The sequence below is a fragment of the Lutra lutra genome, chromosome 6 (genome assembly GCF_902655055.1).
Source record: "Lutra lutra chromosome 6, mLutLut1.2, whole genome shotgun sequence".
NCBI lineage: Eukaryota > Metazoa > Chordata > Mammalia > Carnivora > Mustelidae > Lutra > Lutra lutra.
Window position 1 is genome coordinate 131,350,912 of NC_062283.1, and position 19,344 is coordinate 131,370,255.

The 19,344-nt window shown below is 38.8% G+C and overlaps 1 protein-coding gene across 3 annotated transcripts in view; it reads left to right on the forward strand.

The window, feature by feature from the left end:
• FIG4 (FIG4 phosphoinositide 5-phosphatase) overlaps window positions 1-19,344 on the forward strand; it is a 139,002-nt gene that overhangs the window by 85,165 nt on the left and 34,493 nt on the right. For 2 of the 3 annotated variants that reach the window (XM_047734130.1, XM_047734132.1), the window contains 6 exons: window positions 5,155-5,213; window positions 6,419-6,566; window positions 7,409-7,492; window positions 9,735-9,930; window positions 12,412-12,494; window positions 16,423-16,509. In XM_047734130.1, coding sequence (XP_047590086.1) covers window positions 5,155-5,213; window positions 6,419-6,566; window positions 7,409-7,492; window positions 9,735-9,930; window positions 12,412-12,494; window positions 16,423-16,509 — 657 coding nt within the window. Of the gene's footprint in view, window positions 1-5,154; window positions 5,214-6,418; window positions 6,567-7,408; window positions 7,493-9,734; window positions 9,931-12,411; window positions 12,495-16,422; window positions 16,510-16,946; window positions 17,967-19,344 lie in introns of those variants that run through there. The other variant, XM_047734131.1, reaches the window with a different exon arrangement.

Genomic DNA, 19,344 nt, shown 5'->3' on the forward strand with positions numbered 1-19,344 from the left:
AGTGACTGTGGGCAAGTTACATAACTGGTCTCAGTCTCAGTGGCCATTATCAGTAAAATAGAGATAATAATACCATCTAACTTGTACATTTTTCATGCATCATATGGAATAATATAAATGCTTACCACACAGCAAACCCAACAGATGTCAGTACTGTGATTATTCTTTAAGGAGAATCTATTCCGTAGTTGTAAAATTTATTTAAAAATCATCCAGGATGACCATAAAATCTGGAAACTTAGATAATATTATTTTATCACTTATTATAATATGATATCAATACCCACTTTATATATATTTGCTAGTGTTTCCAAACTGGGTGACCATACCATATTTTACATTGTGTTTACCAGTGATTTACTCTGGTGTGTGTGTGTATATATATATATATATATATATATATATATATTTTTTTTTTTTTTTTTTTTTTAAGATTTTATTTGTTTATTGACAGACAGAGATCACAAGTAGGCAGAGAGGCAGGCAGAGAGAGAGGAAGAAGCAGGCTCCCCGCTGAGCAGAGAGCCCAATGCGGGGCTTGATCCCTGGACCCTGAGATCATGACCTGAGCTGAAGGCTGAGGCTTTAACCCACTGAGCCACCCAGGTGCCCCAACTCTGGTATACTTTTATTGAATGATAAGGGAAAGGGAAATAATTCTTGCTCTGACTAGAGTTCATCCAAACCAGGACCTCTTGAAGTAACTACTTCCATTACTCAGAATCCCACATTTATCTATCTGCCTAGAACCGCTAGATGAAGCTTTGTCCTGATTTAGGTTAATGTGTCAACATCATCCAAGATGCTATTTATTGACTCAGTGTTTATCATGTCACTGAGATGTTTTTACATATTAAGCGCTAATTAATTCATTAACCCAGAGTTGGATGGTTTCCTGGCCCTATTCACTGTTGATATGTGAGTTTCCTCTGCGTCTCCCCAGGAGAGGTCATCTGGCCTGTGCGCGACCAGTCCTGGTTTGTCCCCTGGGCCGTGTCTGGTCAAGGAGGTTCTTTTCAGACAGTCCAGTTATATAGTCCTTCCCCACATCACCTGAAATCTGCTTCTCTGTAACTCTACCTACTAATCTCAGTTCGACCCGCTGAGACCTTAAGAACACGATTTCCCTATCTGCTTTATGGTCTTTTAACTATTTGAAGACAAGTTCACACCTTCTCAGAATCTCTTCTTTAGGATAAACAGCCCCACTCTCCCCAGCTATTCCTCACAAACTGTGATTTCAAGGCTCTTCGGGTTCAGAATGCTCTTCTCTTACGGATCTCAGTCCATGGCGGTGTTCTTTTTCAACTGTGGTTCCCAGACTTGGGTTCAGTAATGGTCACAGTTAGATCTGATTTGTGCCAAATATTGTGGAACCCATTGGAGCCATTACTCCTCTTATCCTGGTTACTCTGCGTTTATCATTAACTATAAGATTGCACTAGCTGTTTTTAGCAATGCCATCATAATGTTGACTCTCTGAGTTTCCTGTCCATTAGAACTCCCAAGTGTTTTTAACGTGACCTGCTACCAGGCCTTATCTATACCATTCTTGTATGCTCATTCGAGCATTCTTGGTCATGTTCATATATGCTTTGCTTGCTTCCAAGAGAAAAGGTTTAATTGTATTACCTTTTAATTAACATTACTAATAGATTTACAGCTTCTTTAGATATAATCAGCTGGTCTTCTTGATGCTGATACAAATCCTTGATGAAAAATGTTAACTAGAATAAAGTAGATGGCAGAGCCCTCTGGGACACCACCAGATGACTCCTTCCACCTTAACATTGTTTCATAATTTTCGGTTGGAATAATTGAAATGGCTGTAACTGACTCTACTGTCATCATTTAACTATACCGTCCTCCTGCCCCCATTTCTCTATCTCATTCACAAATATTGATTGCTTTGCTAAAGTCCTTGTGCTAATTCAGAGGGTTCCCATGTTTGTTAGGGGAAATAAAGAGTCTTTTTTTTAAAGTCTCCCTAACCTTCCTTTGTGAGTGAGCCAGTGGAATTGAGCACTCTTCATAACAGGGACCAAAGAAGAGAGAACAGCTGACTTATGAGGTGTTGTTTGCAAAGGAAGAAGTAGCACGAACTTGCAGTCTCAGTCATCTGATCCCTGGTTCCAAAGCAGGTTTCTATACTGCTTCTGGTCTCTTCCTCTGAGTAAACGTACTCGGGGGTGGTGGTAACCAAGATCTCGCCCCTGCCTTGGGCTGAGCCCTCTCAGATGCTCTCATCTTCCATTGGTCTCAGTTCATCTTCCCTAGGGCAGGGGTTTCTCAGGAGCTTTTGTGCTTCTGAGACCCACCCCGTGGAGCTGGACTTTTTAAAAAAAAAAGTATGGTTACATTGCTGTAACCTGCGTAGGGAGATATAGTTTAGTAACATTCAGAAAAAAAAAAAAAATCTATGGCCTGTTTCAAGTCACTAACAGATGCTCTCTTAATTCTTTTTCTCCACCTGATACATTCTGAGCTTAAACATTCTTTATCATGTTTACTTCTTTATCTGAGGGAAGCTAATGGTGAGGAACATTCTTTAGGAAATTCCTTATATGCTAGCCGATACTTTCTTTATTTTCCTCCTCTGCCAAGATTAAGTGATTACAAAATAGAATTTACACCCATGTACACATGCATGTGTATACACACACACACACACACCCCTTAAACAATTAGGCCATGCGTTTTCATTCTTCTGATCTGATAGTCTGATTCTCCTATTAGAAAAGCAAATGAGATTAGACTGGTGTATTTTGGATGTGGATTCATGGAAGTCACTGGTCATCTTTTTAGGTTACTCACAACATATCTCTACTTAATACTTGATTCTGTTATCTTGATAGAATTGACATCACACTCATTGGTGTATAGTTCCGGAATCTATTACCCTCTCACTTTCGAGCATCGAGACTGCATTTGCCCATTTTTAGTGTAAGTTCCATTCTTCACTCTTTTTGGAAAGATGATTAAGCCTCAGTGGTACCAAGACACTTGAATTCTTTTAGAGATGCTCTGCTGTTTCCTTTCATCTCTTGGGCTGTACATGCTTCTCTGTTCTCTTGTTTTTATCTTTCCAGCATGAAACTTCTCATGACTGTTGAAGATCGAAAGAGTGCTGGGATTAAGTAGCTCTGCTTTTTCTGTCATTGTTTTCAGCACAGCATTTCTAACACTATTCTCTGTGTCAGACACACAGTTGTGCTCTGTAAATGTTGAAAGATTGAATGAATTATCCACAAGCAGCTGGCATAATCCTTTTCTGTTCTTTTTTTTTTTTTTAAAGATTTTATTTATTTATTTGACAGAGAGATCACAAGCAGGCAGAGAGGCAGGCAGAGAGAGAGGAGGAAGCAGGCTCCCCACAGAGCAGAGAGCCCGATGCGGGGCTCGATCCCAGGACTCTGAGATCATGACCTGAGCCGAAGGCAGCGGCTTAACCCACTGAGCCACCCAGGCGCCCCCTTTTCTGTTCTTTTCATGCTCTAGAGCCTTGCTATGCAAAAAGCAGTGTGAGGACCGACCCTTCTGGCGTCACCCAGGACCTTCTCATCAACACAGAATCTCAGGCCATACTGAATCAGAACCTGTCCTTTTACAGGGTCTCCCAATTGTTTGTGCGTGCACTGAATTTCAAAAAGGGACCTTTCTAAGGGACCTTGTTCTTTAGGACTATCCATTCACTTAATGATTTTGCTTAACTGTTGTAATTAACTATATGCACAGACCCTATCCATAGAGCAGAGCGAAAAAAGTAATCTAGTTCTTAGATGGCTACATACAAGACATTGTTGGTGATAGCACTTGGGTCAAGGTCCCGCTGCTCATAACTTCAGTCTCAATTAAAACTTGAAGAACCTTTCCTGTTACCTCACTTTCCTGTAACCTTTCCTGTTATCTTACTTTCCCGCTCACTGTTAATTAGGCATCATGTTCCTTTTTTCGATCATCCTCGGTTATATATTCTGCTTGCCATCTCTAGGAGACTTCTCTCTGTTGCCCATTTCATTTAAATACCCCCACATCTTCATAATTGGGATTATCCAAGATTGTAATGTCAGTGTTTTATTTTTAGAAAGCTTCTCATTTACTTAAAATGATCCTTTTAGCATTTTTGGTCAGAGGCTCTTTTTTTTTTACTTCTGAACCTTTTGAAAATATTTTTTTTTTTTAAGATTTTATTTATTTATTTGACAGAGAGATAGAGAGAGCACAAGTAGGCAGAGCGGCAGGCAGAGGGAGAGGGAGAAGCAGGCTGTCCACTGGGCAGGGAGCCCGACATGGGGCTTGATCCCAGGACACTGGGATCATTGACCTGAACCAAAGGCAGCCACTTACCTGACTGAGCCACCCAGGAGCCCCAAAAATCTATGTTTTTAATACATTTTGATATACTATTTTACATCATTCCCCTTCCTAGCACTCATGAACTTTGATACAGCGTTTTCCCCCTAAAAATCCAATATATCAGAATTTGATTTAGAATTAAATCCGACGTTTCAGATCTTGGCTCAGAGCAGATACGTCTTCTGGAAGAAATCCAGGTGATTAAAATTCCCTACCTTCCTCTGATTGGCCTCTGTAATGAAGTAGTGAATATTTACTGTTAAAGATTAACAGGGCCTCCACTATTTTCTAAGGGACCTTGTTCTTTAGGACTATCCATTCACTTAATGATTTTGCTTAACTGTTGTAATTAACTATACACACAGACCCCTATCCATAGAGCAGAGCGGAAAAAGTAATCTAGTTCTTAGATGGCTACATGCAAGACAGTGTTGGTGATAGCACTTGGGTCAAGGTCCCGCTGCTCATTGGCTTGCTGAGTAATGCAGGCACAGTCTCTGGGGAGAAGTAACCAGCAGCATCTAGAATCTGGCTTAGTATACCCAAATATTTTTTAGCTAAAAGTCAGTAACATCAGAGCCTCTTGATTCTCAGGTGTGCTCGTAGCATTTTTGTAGATCTGTGACATAGCTGAAACAAGAAAGGGGTTTTGAAAGAAATGAACATGTTGAAGACCTCCTATGCCCAGCAGCATCTTACAGTAGACCATAAACCCCTTTTACCCAGTGAATTATAGAAAGCCAGTCCTTACATTTGGCCCATCTTATCCTTTCACTTATTTTTTTTTTAATTTTATAGTTACACTTACTGGTGGACTCCAGAGGTAATAAAGCATTTACCGCTACCATATGATGAAGGTAGGTACACTGTTTCTCTCTTAGTTTTTATACCAATATATTTTAGAATTATTCCTAAATGAACTTGAAGCATTAAATTCTTTGCATATAATATTTCATTAAAAAGACATGACTCAGTTTCATGTTGCTGCTATAATAGGGGATTTTAACATCTTAGATAGCTTTCTAAGGGCAGTGATTATGTTATACTTCTTTTATCCAAGTAGACCAGGACCTTGTACTGTGTTTTATTGTTATAGTTATATCCCTGAAATGTCTAATGGATATAATATATTAGTTTACCCTTTTAGTACTGATTACATTTCTAGGTATTTGGGGATAATGGGAAAGAAGTGAAGACCCACTCACAAGGAGAAATAAAATCTTCTCCTGTATCTAAGCAGTGGAAAAAGATACATATGTGTATATAAAAGTACATTTTAGTCACTAAAGTGTAAATTTCATTTTATTAATTTGTCAGAAAGGCAGGACATTTTATATGTTAAATGAATAACCTCAAATATACAATACATTTGAATGATGTTTCCAAATTGAAATAATTGCTCGGTTTTAAATAGAGTGTAGTGCTGTTACTGATTCCCCGACCTTGATGAAGTCCGTTCTCCCAGTTGTGAATGGGCACTAAGTAAGATCAATTCCCAATCTGGAATGTTCCTCTTGGGGCCTCCCATCTAATCATGGTTAGGTATTCCAACTTTGGATGGTAAAGGCCTTAAACTAAGAAGATTACAAATGATTTTTAGTTCTTAGTAAATTATTAATTAATTTTTTAAAAGTACTTACAACCTTGAAATTCTGGGAAAAAATGCAAAGAAGGTTTTTGTTCTAGGAGAAAGGAAAGGACTTTAACAGTCTAATGTTGGCCACGAACAACAGTCTACTGTTGGCCATGATTTGAAATATAAAGGAAAATATAGTGAAATAACTGTACAATTTTTATCTAGAAGGCAGAAGGTATTTATTTATGAGCAAAAAGGAATTTAAAGAGCTGAATAGTTTGATTTCTAAAACAACTCCCTGTTCGCACCCAGACTTCCAGGGACCTTCCTGCCTCCTTGGAGCTTGTCACACTTGGCTTTGCACTGTATACTCTGTGCACATATGTTATCTCCTTCCCAAGTGTATGAGTACTAGAGGCAGGAGCTGAACCTTGTTTGCCAGATGTCATCTGAAGACTTTATGAGTAATAGACATATCTCTCTTAGTTATCTGTGCTGAGAACTTAAAGAAGTTGATAGTGAAGAAATTCCACCGATATGAAGAAGAGATTGACATCCACAACGAGTTCTTTCGACCATATGAACTGAGTAGTTTTGATGATACCTTTTGCTTGGCTATGACAAGCTCAGCACGGTACGTTGTGAGTGTCCTGAGACTGCTGTAAGGATTTTTGAACTTGAGTTTTCCTAGTCTGTATAGCTATGTCTTGCTTTGCCACAAGTGCAATAGGCATTTGGATCAGATTCAATTTTACTTTCTTTTCCTTCAAAAAATGTAATGGGTCACACTTGGAGTGGTATCCTTGCCAGGCCATTAAGTTTCATCAGCATAAACCATGCAACTCCAGTCTTTCTGGCACCTCTGAGGTGTTCGGTCTGGTTACAATAATCGGGAGGTAGGCCTTGCACAGTGCAGAGGGAGCTTCAGCCTATCTTAGTATGTAGTAAACTAGAAGTTTCTATTTAAAGTGTCCCGATAGTGTTTTAATGAATTAACCCCAGCCTAATAAGGTAGATGCTGATACTTCAACTCAAACACTCCTGTGTTTTTGATTATTATCTCAGCCTCCCGAGGTAGTCTATTGTAATAAAAACATGGTAAAACCGAGTAGCTTAGTGTTTTGCCATTGGTCTTATGAGTTTAGTTTTACCTGAAAAGTAATTCTGATGACTAAACAAAGTGTACACATCATGGCAGTGATTTAGGTAGAACTCTGTTCCAGTAGAGAAAAATCTTAAATTCAAAACCACTGGGTCTCATAATCATGAATAAAATGCCCAGTGAAGACCAATAGCATTGAAGTTACTGGTGCCGTTATTGGTGTACTTTTTGGCCTTGATCACCCAAGCTCCCCTGAACATTTGGCTCAGAATATATGTAGGGGCTAAGAAGAAATAGTATAAAAATGTGAATTGAATGAAAGTATCCTGTGGATGGACAGTGATTCATATGGCATTTCTTTCCTCTTTCTTCAGTGACTTCATGCCTAAGACCATTGGCATAGATCCAAGTCCATTTACAGTGCGTAAACCAGATGAAACCGGAAAATCAGTCTTGGGGTAAGATTTGCATATAGAATGAAATTTTAAAGATTCACATAAAACAATATGGCACTTGCAATGTAATTGGCACCAAAAAGAATAACTTCAAGTCACATAGTTTGGAGCACATTCCATTTATTGCATCAGTGCAGATAGTTTATTCATCGCGCTGGGATCACTGAAGAATTCAGCATTGAAAGAATTTATAGGAATTTAAGCAACATGGTGCATTTTATTATTTTCAATTAGGAATATCACAGATGGCATAGGAACAGGTAGCAGATAATATGTGTTGTGTCCTATAAAAAAACTCGGCGTTCTCAGTTTCCTACAACATAAAATACTTAGGTAAAAATTTATAATCATTTTATTTATTTTTGGTGGCATCCTGAGGAACCATTAAAATAAATATGCTCGGATAAAGAAATTAATAAGTTTTCTGTGTATTACTGCAACATTGTTTTGGGAAAGACTGTTACATCCAATAATGTGAGGAAGAAGTCAAGCCATGTTTATGTCTTCATGCTTAGAAACTGGACTGAGAGGTGATGTGTTCTAGCATAATCTGTTATTGCCGCTAACCTGAATGATCCCAGTGATGAGATTTCTTTTTTTTTTAGACTCTGGCCAGAAACCCTGGCCAGACTGTAGATATTGAGTCCTAATCATATTTGTAGGTGTGTATGGGATCCTGGTTGGTTTCTAGCTACATGTGGTTTATGCAATGAGATATATATTACTATTTCCAGATACACCATTTCTGTGGCTTTAAATATTAGTTGCATGTTAAGCCTTAGACCAGAAACTAAGAAATTTAAGAGATGTCCTCAGGAGTTCAGAATTCAAGAAGTTCCTGGAAATGCATAAATGACCAGCTACATTATTGTATGGCACAGAAATTCCACTGATTTTAGTTTTTACTTTACAGAAAGTCAGAAACTAGCTTGTTTTCTATAATAATAATATAGTAATTATTATATAATAATATTTTTATTACTTTATATTTTATTATAAATGTAAATATTATAAATTTATAAAGTTAAATAAAAATTACATTATTTATTATGATTATTATTATATAATATTATATGGTAATATTATATAATAATAGTAATATAATAACCCATGGCCAGATAGTACTGCACTTTCCTTTCCTAGAACATTTCAGAATATTATGGTATTTTAAGTTTTTTATAGAGAGTAGTTTTTAAAGATTGAAATATTAAGCATTTTTCCTCCAAGCCAAAAATATTACTATAAAATATTTTCTGAGTTTAAAAGAAAACAATAGGGGTGCCTGGGTGGCTCAGTGGGTTAAAGCCTCTGCCTTTGGCTCCGGTCATGATCCCAGGGTTCTGGGATCGAGCTCCACATCGGGTTCTCTACTCAGCAGGGAGTCTGCTTCCTCCTTTCTCTCTCTCTGCCTGCCTCTCTGCCTACTTGTGATCTCTATCTGTCAAATAAATTAAAAATCTTAAAAAAAAAAAGAAAACAATATTCTTATTACTCTCATGTTTGGAACTAAAGTAAATACTTTTATAAATCTGAATTTGAGGTTTATTTGCCTCCCATCTATTCCCTACTATTAGTAGGAATGTCTAGCAAATATAGTTATTTACTAATAATACAGATTTTTAAAAAGATTTTTATTTTTTAATTTTTTCGGTGTTCCAAAATTCATTGTTTATGTACCACACCCATGCTCCATGCAATACATGCCCTCCTTAATACCCACCCTAATAACATGGATTTTAAAATTTAGTTTATGTTCATCAGTTTCCCGTTACTATGGTACAAATCGTCAGCTGATGCTGTGATTGATAAAAATCGTAGAAGGGAAGGAAATTTACATGGATTTGGTTATTGACCTTCCCTTGAAGGTTTTACCAGTTGTAGCTAGATAATTTACTAATGTCCCAAACACAGTCTTCTATTGTTGTACCAAAATTTTAAAAATACTGATTTCAGTTACCAAAGGAAAGCACAGTAACCAAGTGGTGAGAAGACTTCTGCATTGGTTTACATGCACTTACCAGTTTATGTTCTGAATTTATAACGGCTTAAATTCATATATAGTCAGTACAAGTTCATGGTAAAATGTTAAGGTTTTCTCTTCATCACAACGTGAACCCAGAAACTAGTTGCTCAACAGCCATTTTCTTGTGCTTCACCAGGACTAAGGTGTTGGACAGAGTCATACATAGCGAGTGTCAAGCGTTTGGTTTAAAGATGCTTTATATCAATATTCATTTTCTTAAAGGAACAAAAGCAATAGAGAAGAAGCTGTCTTACAACGGAAAACAGCAGCCAGCGCCCCGCCACCCCCCAGCGAGGAGGCTGTGTCCAGCAGCTCTGAGGATGATTCTGGGACCGACCGGGAGGAGGAGGGCTCTGTGTCTCAGCGCTCCACCCCAGTGAAGATGACGGACACAGGAGACAGTGCCAAAGTGACCGAGGTGTGTGGGAGAGGAGCTTATGTGGTCTGGCTTGAGGCTTGGGGAATGATCTCTAAAATTCTACTTTCTGGGCGCCTGGGTGGCTCAGTGGGTTAAGCCGCTGCCTTCGGCTCAGGTCATGATCTCGGAGTCCTGGGATCGAGTCCCGCATCGGGCTCTCTGCTCTCTCAGGGAGCCTGCTTCCTCCTCTCTCTCTGCCTGCCTCTCTGCCTGCTTGTGATCTCTCTGTCAAATAAAAAATAAATTAAATAAATAAAATTCTACTTTCTGTTAGAAGGCTGAGAGAAAAAGTCACATTATTTCTCATGCTTGCCATTCTAATGTGTGGTGTTTGAGGCACTGCAGAGATGAGTATTTTTTTTTATATTGAACTATAGTTGACATACACCATTATATTAGTTTCAGGTGTACAACATAGTGATCTCACAATTCTACACATTACTTAATGCTTACCTTGATTGTAGTCACCTATGACAATGTTATTACAACATTATTGACTATATTCCCTATACTGTACTTTTCATCTTCATGACTTAATTATTTTATAACTGGAAGTTTGTACCCCTTAATTTCCTTCACTTACTTTTCCCATGCCTGTACTCCCTCCCCTCTGGCAACCACCAGTTTGTTCTCTGTATTTATGAGTTTTTTTTTTCTGTTTCTCTGTTTGTTTTTTAGATTCCACATCTAAGTAAAATCATATGGTATTTGACTTTCTCTGTCTGATTTATTTCACTTAGCATAATACCCTTGAGGTCTAGCCATGTTGTCAAAAATGTCAAGAATCTCATTGTTTTTTATGGCTGAGTAATATTCCATCATGTGTATATGTATATAAATACTACATCTTGTATATCCATTTGTCTATTGATGGATACTTAGGTTGCTTCCATATCTTGGCTATTGTAAATAATGCTGCAATAAACATAGGGATGCATCTGTCTTTTGCATTTGAATTGTTACTGTGTTTTTTTAGGTAAATAATCAGGAGTGGAATTACTATATCATATGGCATTCTGTTTTTAATTTTTTGAGGAATTCCATTCTGTTTTCCACAGTCATTGGACCAATTTACATTCCCACAAACAGGGCATGATGGTTCCCTTTTCTCCACATCCTTGCCAATACTGCTGTTTCTTGTCTTCTTGATGCTAGCCATTCTGACTGGTGTGAAGTGATATCTCATTGTGGTTTTTATATGCATTTCCCTGATGATGAGTGATGCTCAGTATCTTTTCATGTGTCTGTTGACCATCTGGATATCTTCTTTGGAAGAATGTCCATTCAGGTCTTCTCCCCATCTTTTTTATCAGATCATTTGTTTTTTAGGTGTTGAGTTGTAGATGTTCTTTATATATTTTGGCCACTATTCCCTTATTGGATGTATCATTTGCAAATATCTTCTCCCATTTAATGGGTTGCTTTTTTGACTTTATTGATGGTTTCCTTTGCTATGCAAAAGCTTTTTATTTTGGTTTGTAGTCCCAGTAGTTTATTTTTGTTTTTGTTTCTCTTATCATAAATATATTGCTAAGACTAATGTACAAGAGATTACTGTCTATGTTTTCTTTTAGGGGTTTTATGCTTTTGGGTCTCACATTTAGGTCATTAAGAGACTAATACATTTAGCATAGACATTATTGAAATGGTTTCATTTTGAAATAAAATTGGTGTTTTTTCCCCCATGAATAACAATAAATTTCTTATCACTTCAGAATTTTTAAGAGAATCCTGTCCACTTTTGAGCAGCACATCCACTTGAGGTCCATTTATTTCCTTGCTTCGCATATTTTTGGAAAGTAGGGTTTGGATCTGGGCCTCACAGTCTTTGCATAGCCCCAGTGGGAAATTCACCCTGTTCAATTTGACATTACCAATATAAGGGAACCTAAAAGGGAAGATAACTACAAAAGGACCAAATTTAGCTTTAGGGAAATTTGATTCCCAGAAATAGCCAGAAGTCATAGAAAGTAGATATGGCAAGTAAAATGTGATAATGTAAGGATTGAATCCATAATTCCAGGAGTTGGCAAATGACAGCCACTTGTCAAAATCCAGTCCACTGCCTCTTTTTATAAATAAAGTTTTATTGGAACTCGGCTGTGCCTACTTGTTTACATATATGGGGGCTTTTGCACTATAACTGCACAGTTGAGTAGTTGTAACAGAGATGGTATGACCCAAGGAACCTAAAATATTTTCTATCTGGCCCTTTGCAGAAAAAGTTTTCTAATTCCTGCATTATACAAAAGGAACTAGTAGTTATTTAATAGCTTTTTACCCTAAAACAAAGTATTTTTAGTGGAAATAAAATCAGATTTTTAAAAAATAATTAACTGAGAAGTTTAATGAATGGACTGAAGAAATATTGTGATTGCTTTTGTGGAAAATTTCACAGGTTCATTTTCTTCATCTTTGGAAATAATTAACATGCTAGATGTCTAAAAATTTTTCCTGGTTCCTTTTTGTTTTTAACCCCAGAATGTGGTCCAGCCCATGAAAGAGGTGTATGGAATTAACCTCTCAGATGGTCTCTCAGAAGAGGATCTCTCCATTTATTCAAGGTAAACTACTTCTGTGTAGAAATTAAGAAATGCATATTGCATGGAGCACTGGACGTGATGCATAAACAATTCTAGAACACTGAAAAGAAAATAAAACGGGAAAAAAGAAATTAAGAAATGCAAATATATTATTATAATAACTTATGTCTAGTATAACTTCTAAAAGTGAAAGTGGTCAACAATACAGAAGGAAATGAATTCCGCTTGGAATACAATAATAGTGTTTAGGAGGTCAAATTCTGAAACATTGGTTTCTATTTGGAGTTAAAGGGCCTACTGCCTGAGACTCTCAGTCCCCTCAGTGATAAAAATTGATGATGTGTCCATGTATTCTCACCACCTATATAGAAGCTGCAAGCTGAAGTGGGCATACATTTCTGTATTCTTGTAAACAAGTCCCCAAATCGGGGAACTTCTTACAAAATGAACCTGGGTATTGACGATTGAGGACCTTGCATTTGCATTAGCTCTGGGGTGCTGGTGGGAGTGGTAGTTGAGGAGGAAAAACATCAAGTCAGAATGTTCTAGAACTTAATTAGACAGACTAAGCTGAAAGAGGATCCACTAAAAGGTTTTCCGTGAAATCCCATACATAATTGTGTGTGTGTGTGTGTGTGTGTGTGTGTGTGTTTCTGAGGAGAAACAGAATTAGAGTTATCAGAGTCTCAAAAGAATCCCTCACCTAGAAATCCTCAAGAACCTAAGATAACCACTGTTAACACTTCCTCAGCTTAATACATGCACTGAGAAGACCTAATTATTGCATGTAAATACCATCCCACTTTATTCATACAAGTTTGGCTTATATAATATATGATATTACATAGTAATATCATATAAATATTATAAATAAATATAAATATCTACAATATAAATGAGCACTGATGTTCCCCCTTTTTTTAAGGGGAGTATTTCATTTGCTTCATCCATCAAACTGGATATTGATGCTTTTTACTTCATTCAGATTAGTAAGATCTGCTATTATATGTAAAATATAATATAAAATATATGTAAATATAAATTTACGTAAATATATAATATAAAAATGTAATATAATATAAAATATAAAAATATAATATAATATAAAATAAATATAAAATATAATAAAAATATATGTAAAATATAAAAATAAAATGCACAGCATCTCCTAACAGCAAAAACATTGGTATGACTCTCGTACTATTACTGTCTTAACAGAAGCCAGTTTAGTCACCCAGAATTCAGGCCTGGACACACAGGTGCACAATCACTTACCCACCACAGCTGTCCTGGCAGTGCGGCTCAACTCTTCAGCATTTGAAGTGAGCCCTTATAAGCAGCATGGTCTGGAAGAAGGAATTACCTGGGGTTAGTGACTGAATAATAGCACTTTGCTTTTTGAAGGGAGCAAGAGCACTTCGGTCAAGGACTGACATTTTGGCTCACTTTAAGCAAAAAGAAAGTGTCTCTTGCTTCAGGCATGACTTTTGCTTGGAGCCTTTTTAGCTCAGACTGCCTCTCCGGAGGCCCACTTCTAGTCCTCCCTTCACAGAGAGTGAGACACAGCCCTGTTCGGCCACAGTACCCCCGGGAACCAGTCTAAAGGGGACAGTGGCAGGCCCACGGGGAAGGGAGTACTGCCGGGGAGGGAGGAATCCGTGTCCTGGAATAAGATTCTGTGTTTGATATCCTGAAGAACAACACCTCCTCCTTTGATTTGCATAACAACGGACAGTGTTTTATTCCTTCTTCCAACAACTGTGTAGTGCGCTGAAAAGATTATCCCTCTTTTTAGGCCAAGAGCCATTCAATGACTTATTTAGGAGACCTTTCCTGGGCTCCGTGGGTACCTGTGATTTTGGACTATGCATTCCTTTTTTATTCTCTTGGTAATATCAGCTGCCCCTGCTTATGAGGCAGACCTGGGGGGAAAAGGGAAACAGAGGTCTGGTATCTCTTCCCCTTTCTACGAGTTGCTTTTTACTGTGGGCAGACCGCTTCTCCTGGCGGCAGAGGCGTCTCCCCTGTCCGTCTGTCATGGGCATTGCTATGGCAGAGGAGGCCTCCCTCCATCAGTATTGAGGGTGTGGCTGTGCCAGGGGACGGCCAAGGATGTTCAGGAACTGACTGGGACCCTTCTTGCCCCACCCAGGCTCTGGGGCTCTCTTAGTGCCCTGTCTGATCCAGAGGGCAGAGATTCAGGGACGGGCTGAAAGTCCATGTAGTTCTGGCCTAAACTGGCCTCAAAAGTTCTGCCCTCTCCCACCGCAGTTCTGCACCCAGTGGCTGGCATCCACCAAAGATCGTGCGTGTAAAGACGGTGGCCTGGCCTGGCTTACCTGTCGCAGCTCCCGACCAGGCAACCACAGGATGACGTCGGGAGGGAAGGAATGCGCTGGAACTGGCATCTATAGCCTGTCTTCTAGCTTCCTGTTCTCCTGCCTATTTTAACTACATTTGGCCTCAACTACCTCCAGACTCCTGAAGATCTCTTGGTTTTGTAGTTTGGTTCTAATCGCTTAGCCCTGTTCTCTATACCTTCCTTTGCCCTCGGCTTTTCTGATATCTTTGGTTTGCTATCTCAACCGGACCTGGAAGTTTTCTTCTTACCTCCTCAAAGCTTCAGCCCTGTGCCAAAGCATTTTTTTTTAAAGATTTTATTTATTTATTTGACAGAGAGAGAGATCACAAGTAGGCAGAGAGGCAGGCAGAGAGAGAGGGGGAAGCAGGCTCCCTGCTGAGCAGAGAGCCCGATGTGGGGCTTGATCCCAGAATCCTGGGATCATGACCTGAGCCGAAGGCAGAGGCTTTAACCCACTGAGCCACCCAGGCACCCAATAAAACATCTTTTAAAAAAAAAAAATATTCTGACAATTATGGTGCACATGATTTGGGATGTTTAAAATTCTGTACAAATAACAGGTGTTATGTGATATTCTTCCCCCAAAATGGATAAAAAATGTTTATACTAGCTAAAGATAAAAATTGGATAAAAGTAAGTTATTTGAATGTTTTCCAGTAGCACCCTAATGCCTTAGTAATTGGTAGTTTCTGCAGTACTTTTCTTGACCTTTAAAAAAGCTAATAAAAAAAATAAATTATAAAAATATCAATAATTATGAAAGAAAATATTTAAAATAGTAGAAAATTGGGACTGGAATTTAATCCTGCCGCATAACCTCCTGGGGGCACATTAGAACAAAATTACAAGCTGTGTCCCTGAGGGGAAGATGGAGGCCTGGAGCACAGACCACACTAGGACAGGTATGCACTTGGGAAATAGCAGGTTGTCCTTGGCCCATCAGCTCACTGGCCTACTCCAAGGTATCCTCCTATCCTATGAAGCTGGCAGGCGGCAGGCGGCAAGTCCCTGTGACTCTTAGCTTCAAGTCTAAGAGTGGGTGTTGTTCTCTCGGGAGGGGTGGTGTGGCCGTGGGGCTCAGCAGGTGGTCTCTTCCGTCCCCTGTCCTTCATAGTTGAAAGTACAGGAGTGGCTGGAATACACTTAGGGATTCTTGTGGCCCTAAGGAGACAGAGTCCACATGCTGAGTTTCTAGCAGTGTGCCTGCTTTGGGAGATGGGTCCCCGGCCTGATCCTGTTCTTTCTTCATCATCTCTCACTGCAAATGCCTCTCCTCAAGTTTCCCAGCTTCCTGCTGCAGTCACCCTTAGATAAGGGAGGCTCTAAAAGTTCATCTTCCTGGCTTCAAGATCACTTCAGTTCAAGTTCTATGTCCCCTTGAGTAGACTGAAACGCAGAATTCCTCCTCCTTCATTTGTAACAAACCCACTGTAAAATCAGGCCCCCATTTGTAAGGACAGTCTGGGATTGCATAGGGCACTGTCGTGTGCTTCTCTGGAATAAGCAGTCTAATGTCATTTGAAAGCTCATACCATTTTGTGTAATCTGCTGAACTTCCGCTTAGTTTTTATCAATTGTAATCTGTAGGTTTGTTCAGCTGGGTCAGCGTCGACATAAACAAGACAGGAGCAGCCAGCAGCTCTGTTCCAGGTGCCCAGATGGAGTTATAAAACTGTAAGTACTAGATTAGACTGTTAGAGAAATGCTTGTATTCATGCCATTTGTAGTGGGGTTTTTTTGCAGACTTTTTAAAGAAAATTTTTTGGTCTTGTCACCATATTAGCGTAAGCACTAAAGCATCTCCTCCTGATGTCTTATCCAAGAATAACTGGGTCGCTGTGGGCATGGGAAAGAGATTGGCAGCTATGACTTGAATGTACCCTTCGAAGGTGGGATTGGAGTTGGCGGAGGCTTCCCTCCATAGAGACAGGCTCCTCGGGTTCAGTACCAGACCCTTGAGGGCACTGATGGGTTTGTTTGTTCTAGCCGTGTTTCCCCACTGCTTCTAATGACTTACTGTAAGTTAAACAGGTGTTTAGCAAATTTTTAAACAGATTCAGTTTCATATCCTAGATCACAGCTCTAATACTTTTTTTTTTTATCTTGATTAAGTGACTTCAGTTTGTATGACTGTTTCCTCATCTGCAAAATGGGTTGGTAAAGGCACCTACTCTGTAGGAGGGTGGTAAGCTTAATAATGCATTCAAAATGCTGAGAAACAGTATCTGGAAAAAGTTCTATTAGTTCTAATCATCACCAACACCACCACCATCATCATCATCGACTTCATCATTATTCTTGCTTGTTGGGACCAAACAAAGCAAAGGTTGTGACCAGGAAAGGCTCCCGATGCTATGTGCTCAGTTGAGTTTCTTCCAGAAAATGGGTCACTGTGAATATTAAATGAGGTTGTATACGTGAGGTGTCTAGATCAGTGCCTTGCCTTTGGTTGATGCTTAGCAAATGTTCTCTTCCCTTTTCTCAGAGCAACTTTATCAGTTTATTTAATACACTTTTGATCAATATTGATGGCCTAACCTTCTCTGTGTACTACATCTGCATGTTCCTAATTGATAGTTAAGGGACAGTTATCATAATGCAGGCAAAGACTTGAGCCTTGGAGAGTAGTGGCTAGGAGTTAGGAAATGGAATAGATTTGGGGAATATTTGGGAGGCAAAATGGGACTTGGATACTGACTCATCATGGAGGAAGAGAAAGAAGTCCTTATCAAGAATGACCCTTCGATTTTTTGGTTTGTGTAACAAGTTTGATTGGTTGATTGAAACATTTATTCATTTGCACATAGGTACTGAGTATCTGGACCATTCCAGGCTTTCATTTACTGAGGTCAGGCGTGCTGCAGGAGGATACAGTTTGCACTTACAGCACCATCCAGATGGCCATGTTTAGGAGGCAGTTGGGTCAACTGATCTGGAAGTTCTGGGGATACAAATGGGATGGTCATTTCCTTCTGGGGATGTACATGCCTGTGGGTGGTAATTGAAGTCCCTGTCTAGGGCAGGAAAAGAGAATAGGAAAAGAGAATAGAGTGATGAAGGGTATTCAACTGAGTCTTAAGGGGATCTGAGTCTAGCATCTGAGACTGAGAGAAACTTCCAAAGAAGGCAGAGATGGCTAATCCAAGAAGGGGGAAGAATGGGAAGAAGGCCTGCTTATCCCTTCCTTCTCTCCCCACCACCGTTTTTTTCTTTTTCTTTTTCTTTTTTTTTTCCTTTTTTTTTTCTTTTTGAAATATATAAACTCCTGTTAATTTAGACACCATTTTTTCTTTCTTAAGTCTAATTAGCAAATGGAAGTTTGGGCTCCCAAATGAATCAAAATAGATTGGCCAGAAAAGGAAAGTATTTAAATGTGTTAGTAAAAAAATAGACTCTGTTAACTAAGTTATATTATATGAATTGATTATTCCAATAAAATAGTATGGCACAACTTGGAAAAAAAGATGACATGAATATAACATGCAAAATAAAAATATTTTGTGTTTTCTTCCATATTGCATCTGCTTTGATCCACAATTGGCCTTGCAGTAATTACTTTTAAGTTCTTTTCTTGAAATACTTAGTATTTACTTTTCTGAGTCCTAGACCATCTGAAATCCTTATGGATCTAGAATTTTTTTAACCTTTGCACTTAATTAATAAAGAATCTAACACGAGTGTCTTTTCATAGAGCATCTTCAACAGGGTAACAGAGAGCCCAGTAGGTTCAGCATTGTGTTGTCATGGCAACTGCCCAAGAGTAGAGTTGTGGTTGTTTTTGGGGGGGGATGTGTGTCTCTATGTATGTGCATGGGTGCCTGCTTTTAACTGAAATTCTCTAACTAGAATCTTAAAATGTCAACTATTCATTTTTAAATTTTGAAAGCTATGCCAAAACCAAGAGCAATTAGATTTATATAAGATGATTGGACTTCTCATCTTGTTATGTTTTAGGCTTTAAGACATTTTAAAACAGTAATAAGTTTAAGTTTGTGTGTGTGTGTGTGTGTGTGTGTGTGTGTGTGTCTACTCATCTCTTGATAATTTACAGTCTTACCCATTCTTCTTGGAATCCTGAGACAAACTAATATTCCTTTTCTAAATGTTAGGTAAACACAACGCCAGATATAAAAATTATCAGGAAACAACTCACAGGGAGCCAGTGTAGTAGGGGCCCCTGGTATATACGGAGGTGCAGAAACCTGGGTGGGGCAGCTGGGCACTTTTCGTCCAAGATTCTGGGGACATTTCTTAGAAGTGGATGTTGAATCCAAACTGGTCCATGTCTACACTGTTAGCCCAGCCACTCCAAGCCTTATTTCGTTTGAGTGTGACCCCTCCCTTTGACTCCTACCGCTCCTTGAGTGAATGGCGGCAACTAGGGAGCAATGATGTCAGCCAACCTTCACCGACACTCACTTAATACCTTAACCTGAATTAAGTCAATTCTCATAGTAACCCTATGACCTTTCTTTTTTTTTTTTTTTAAAGATTTTATTTATTTATTTG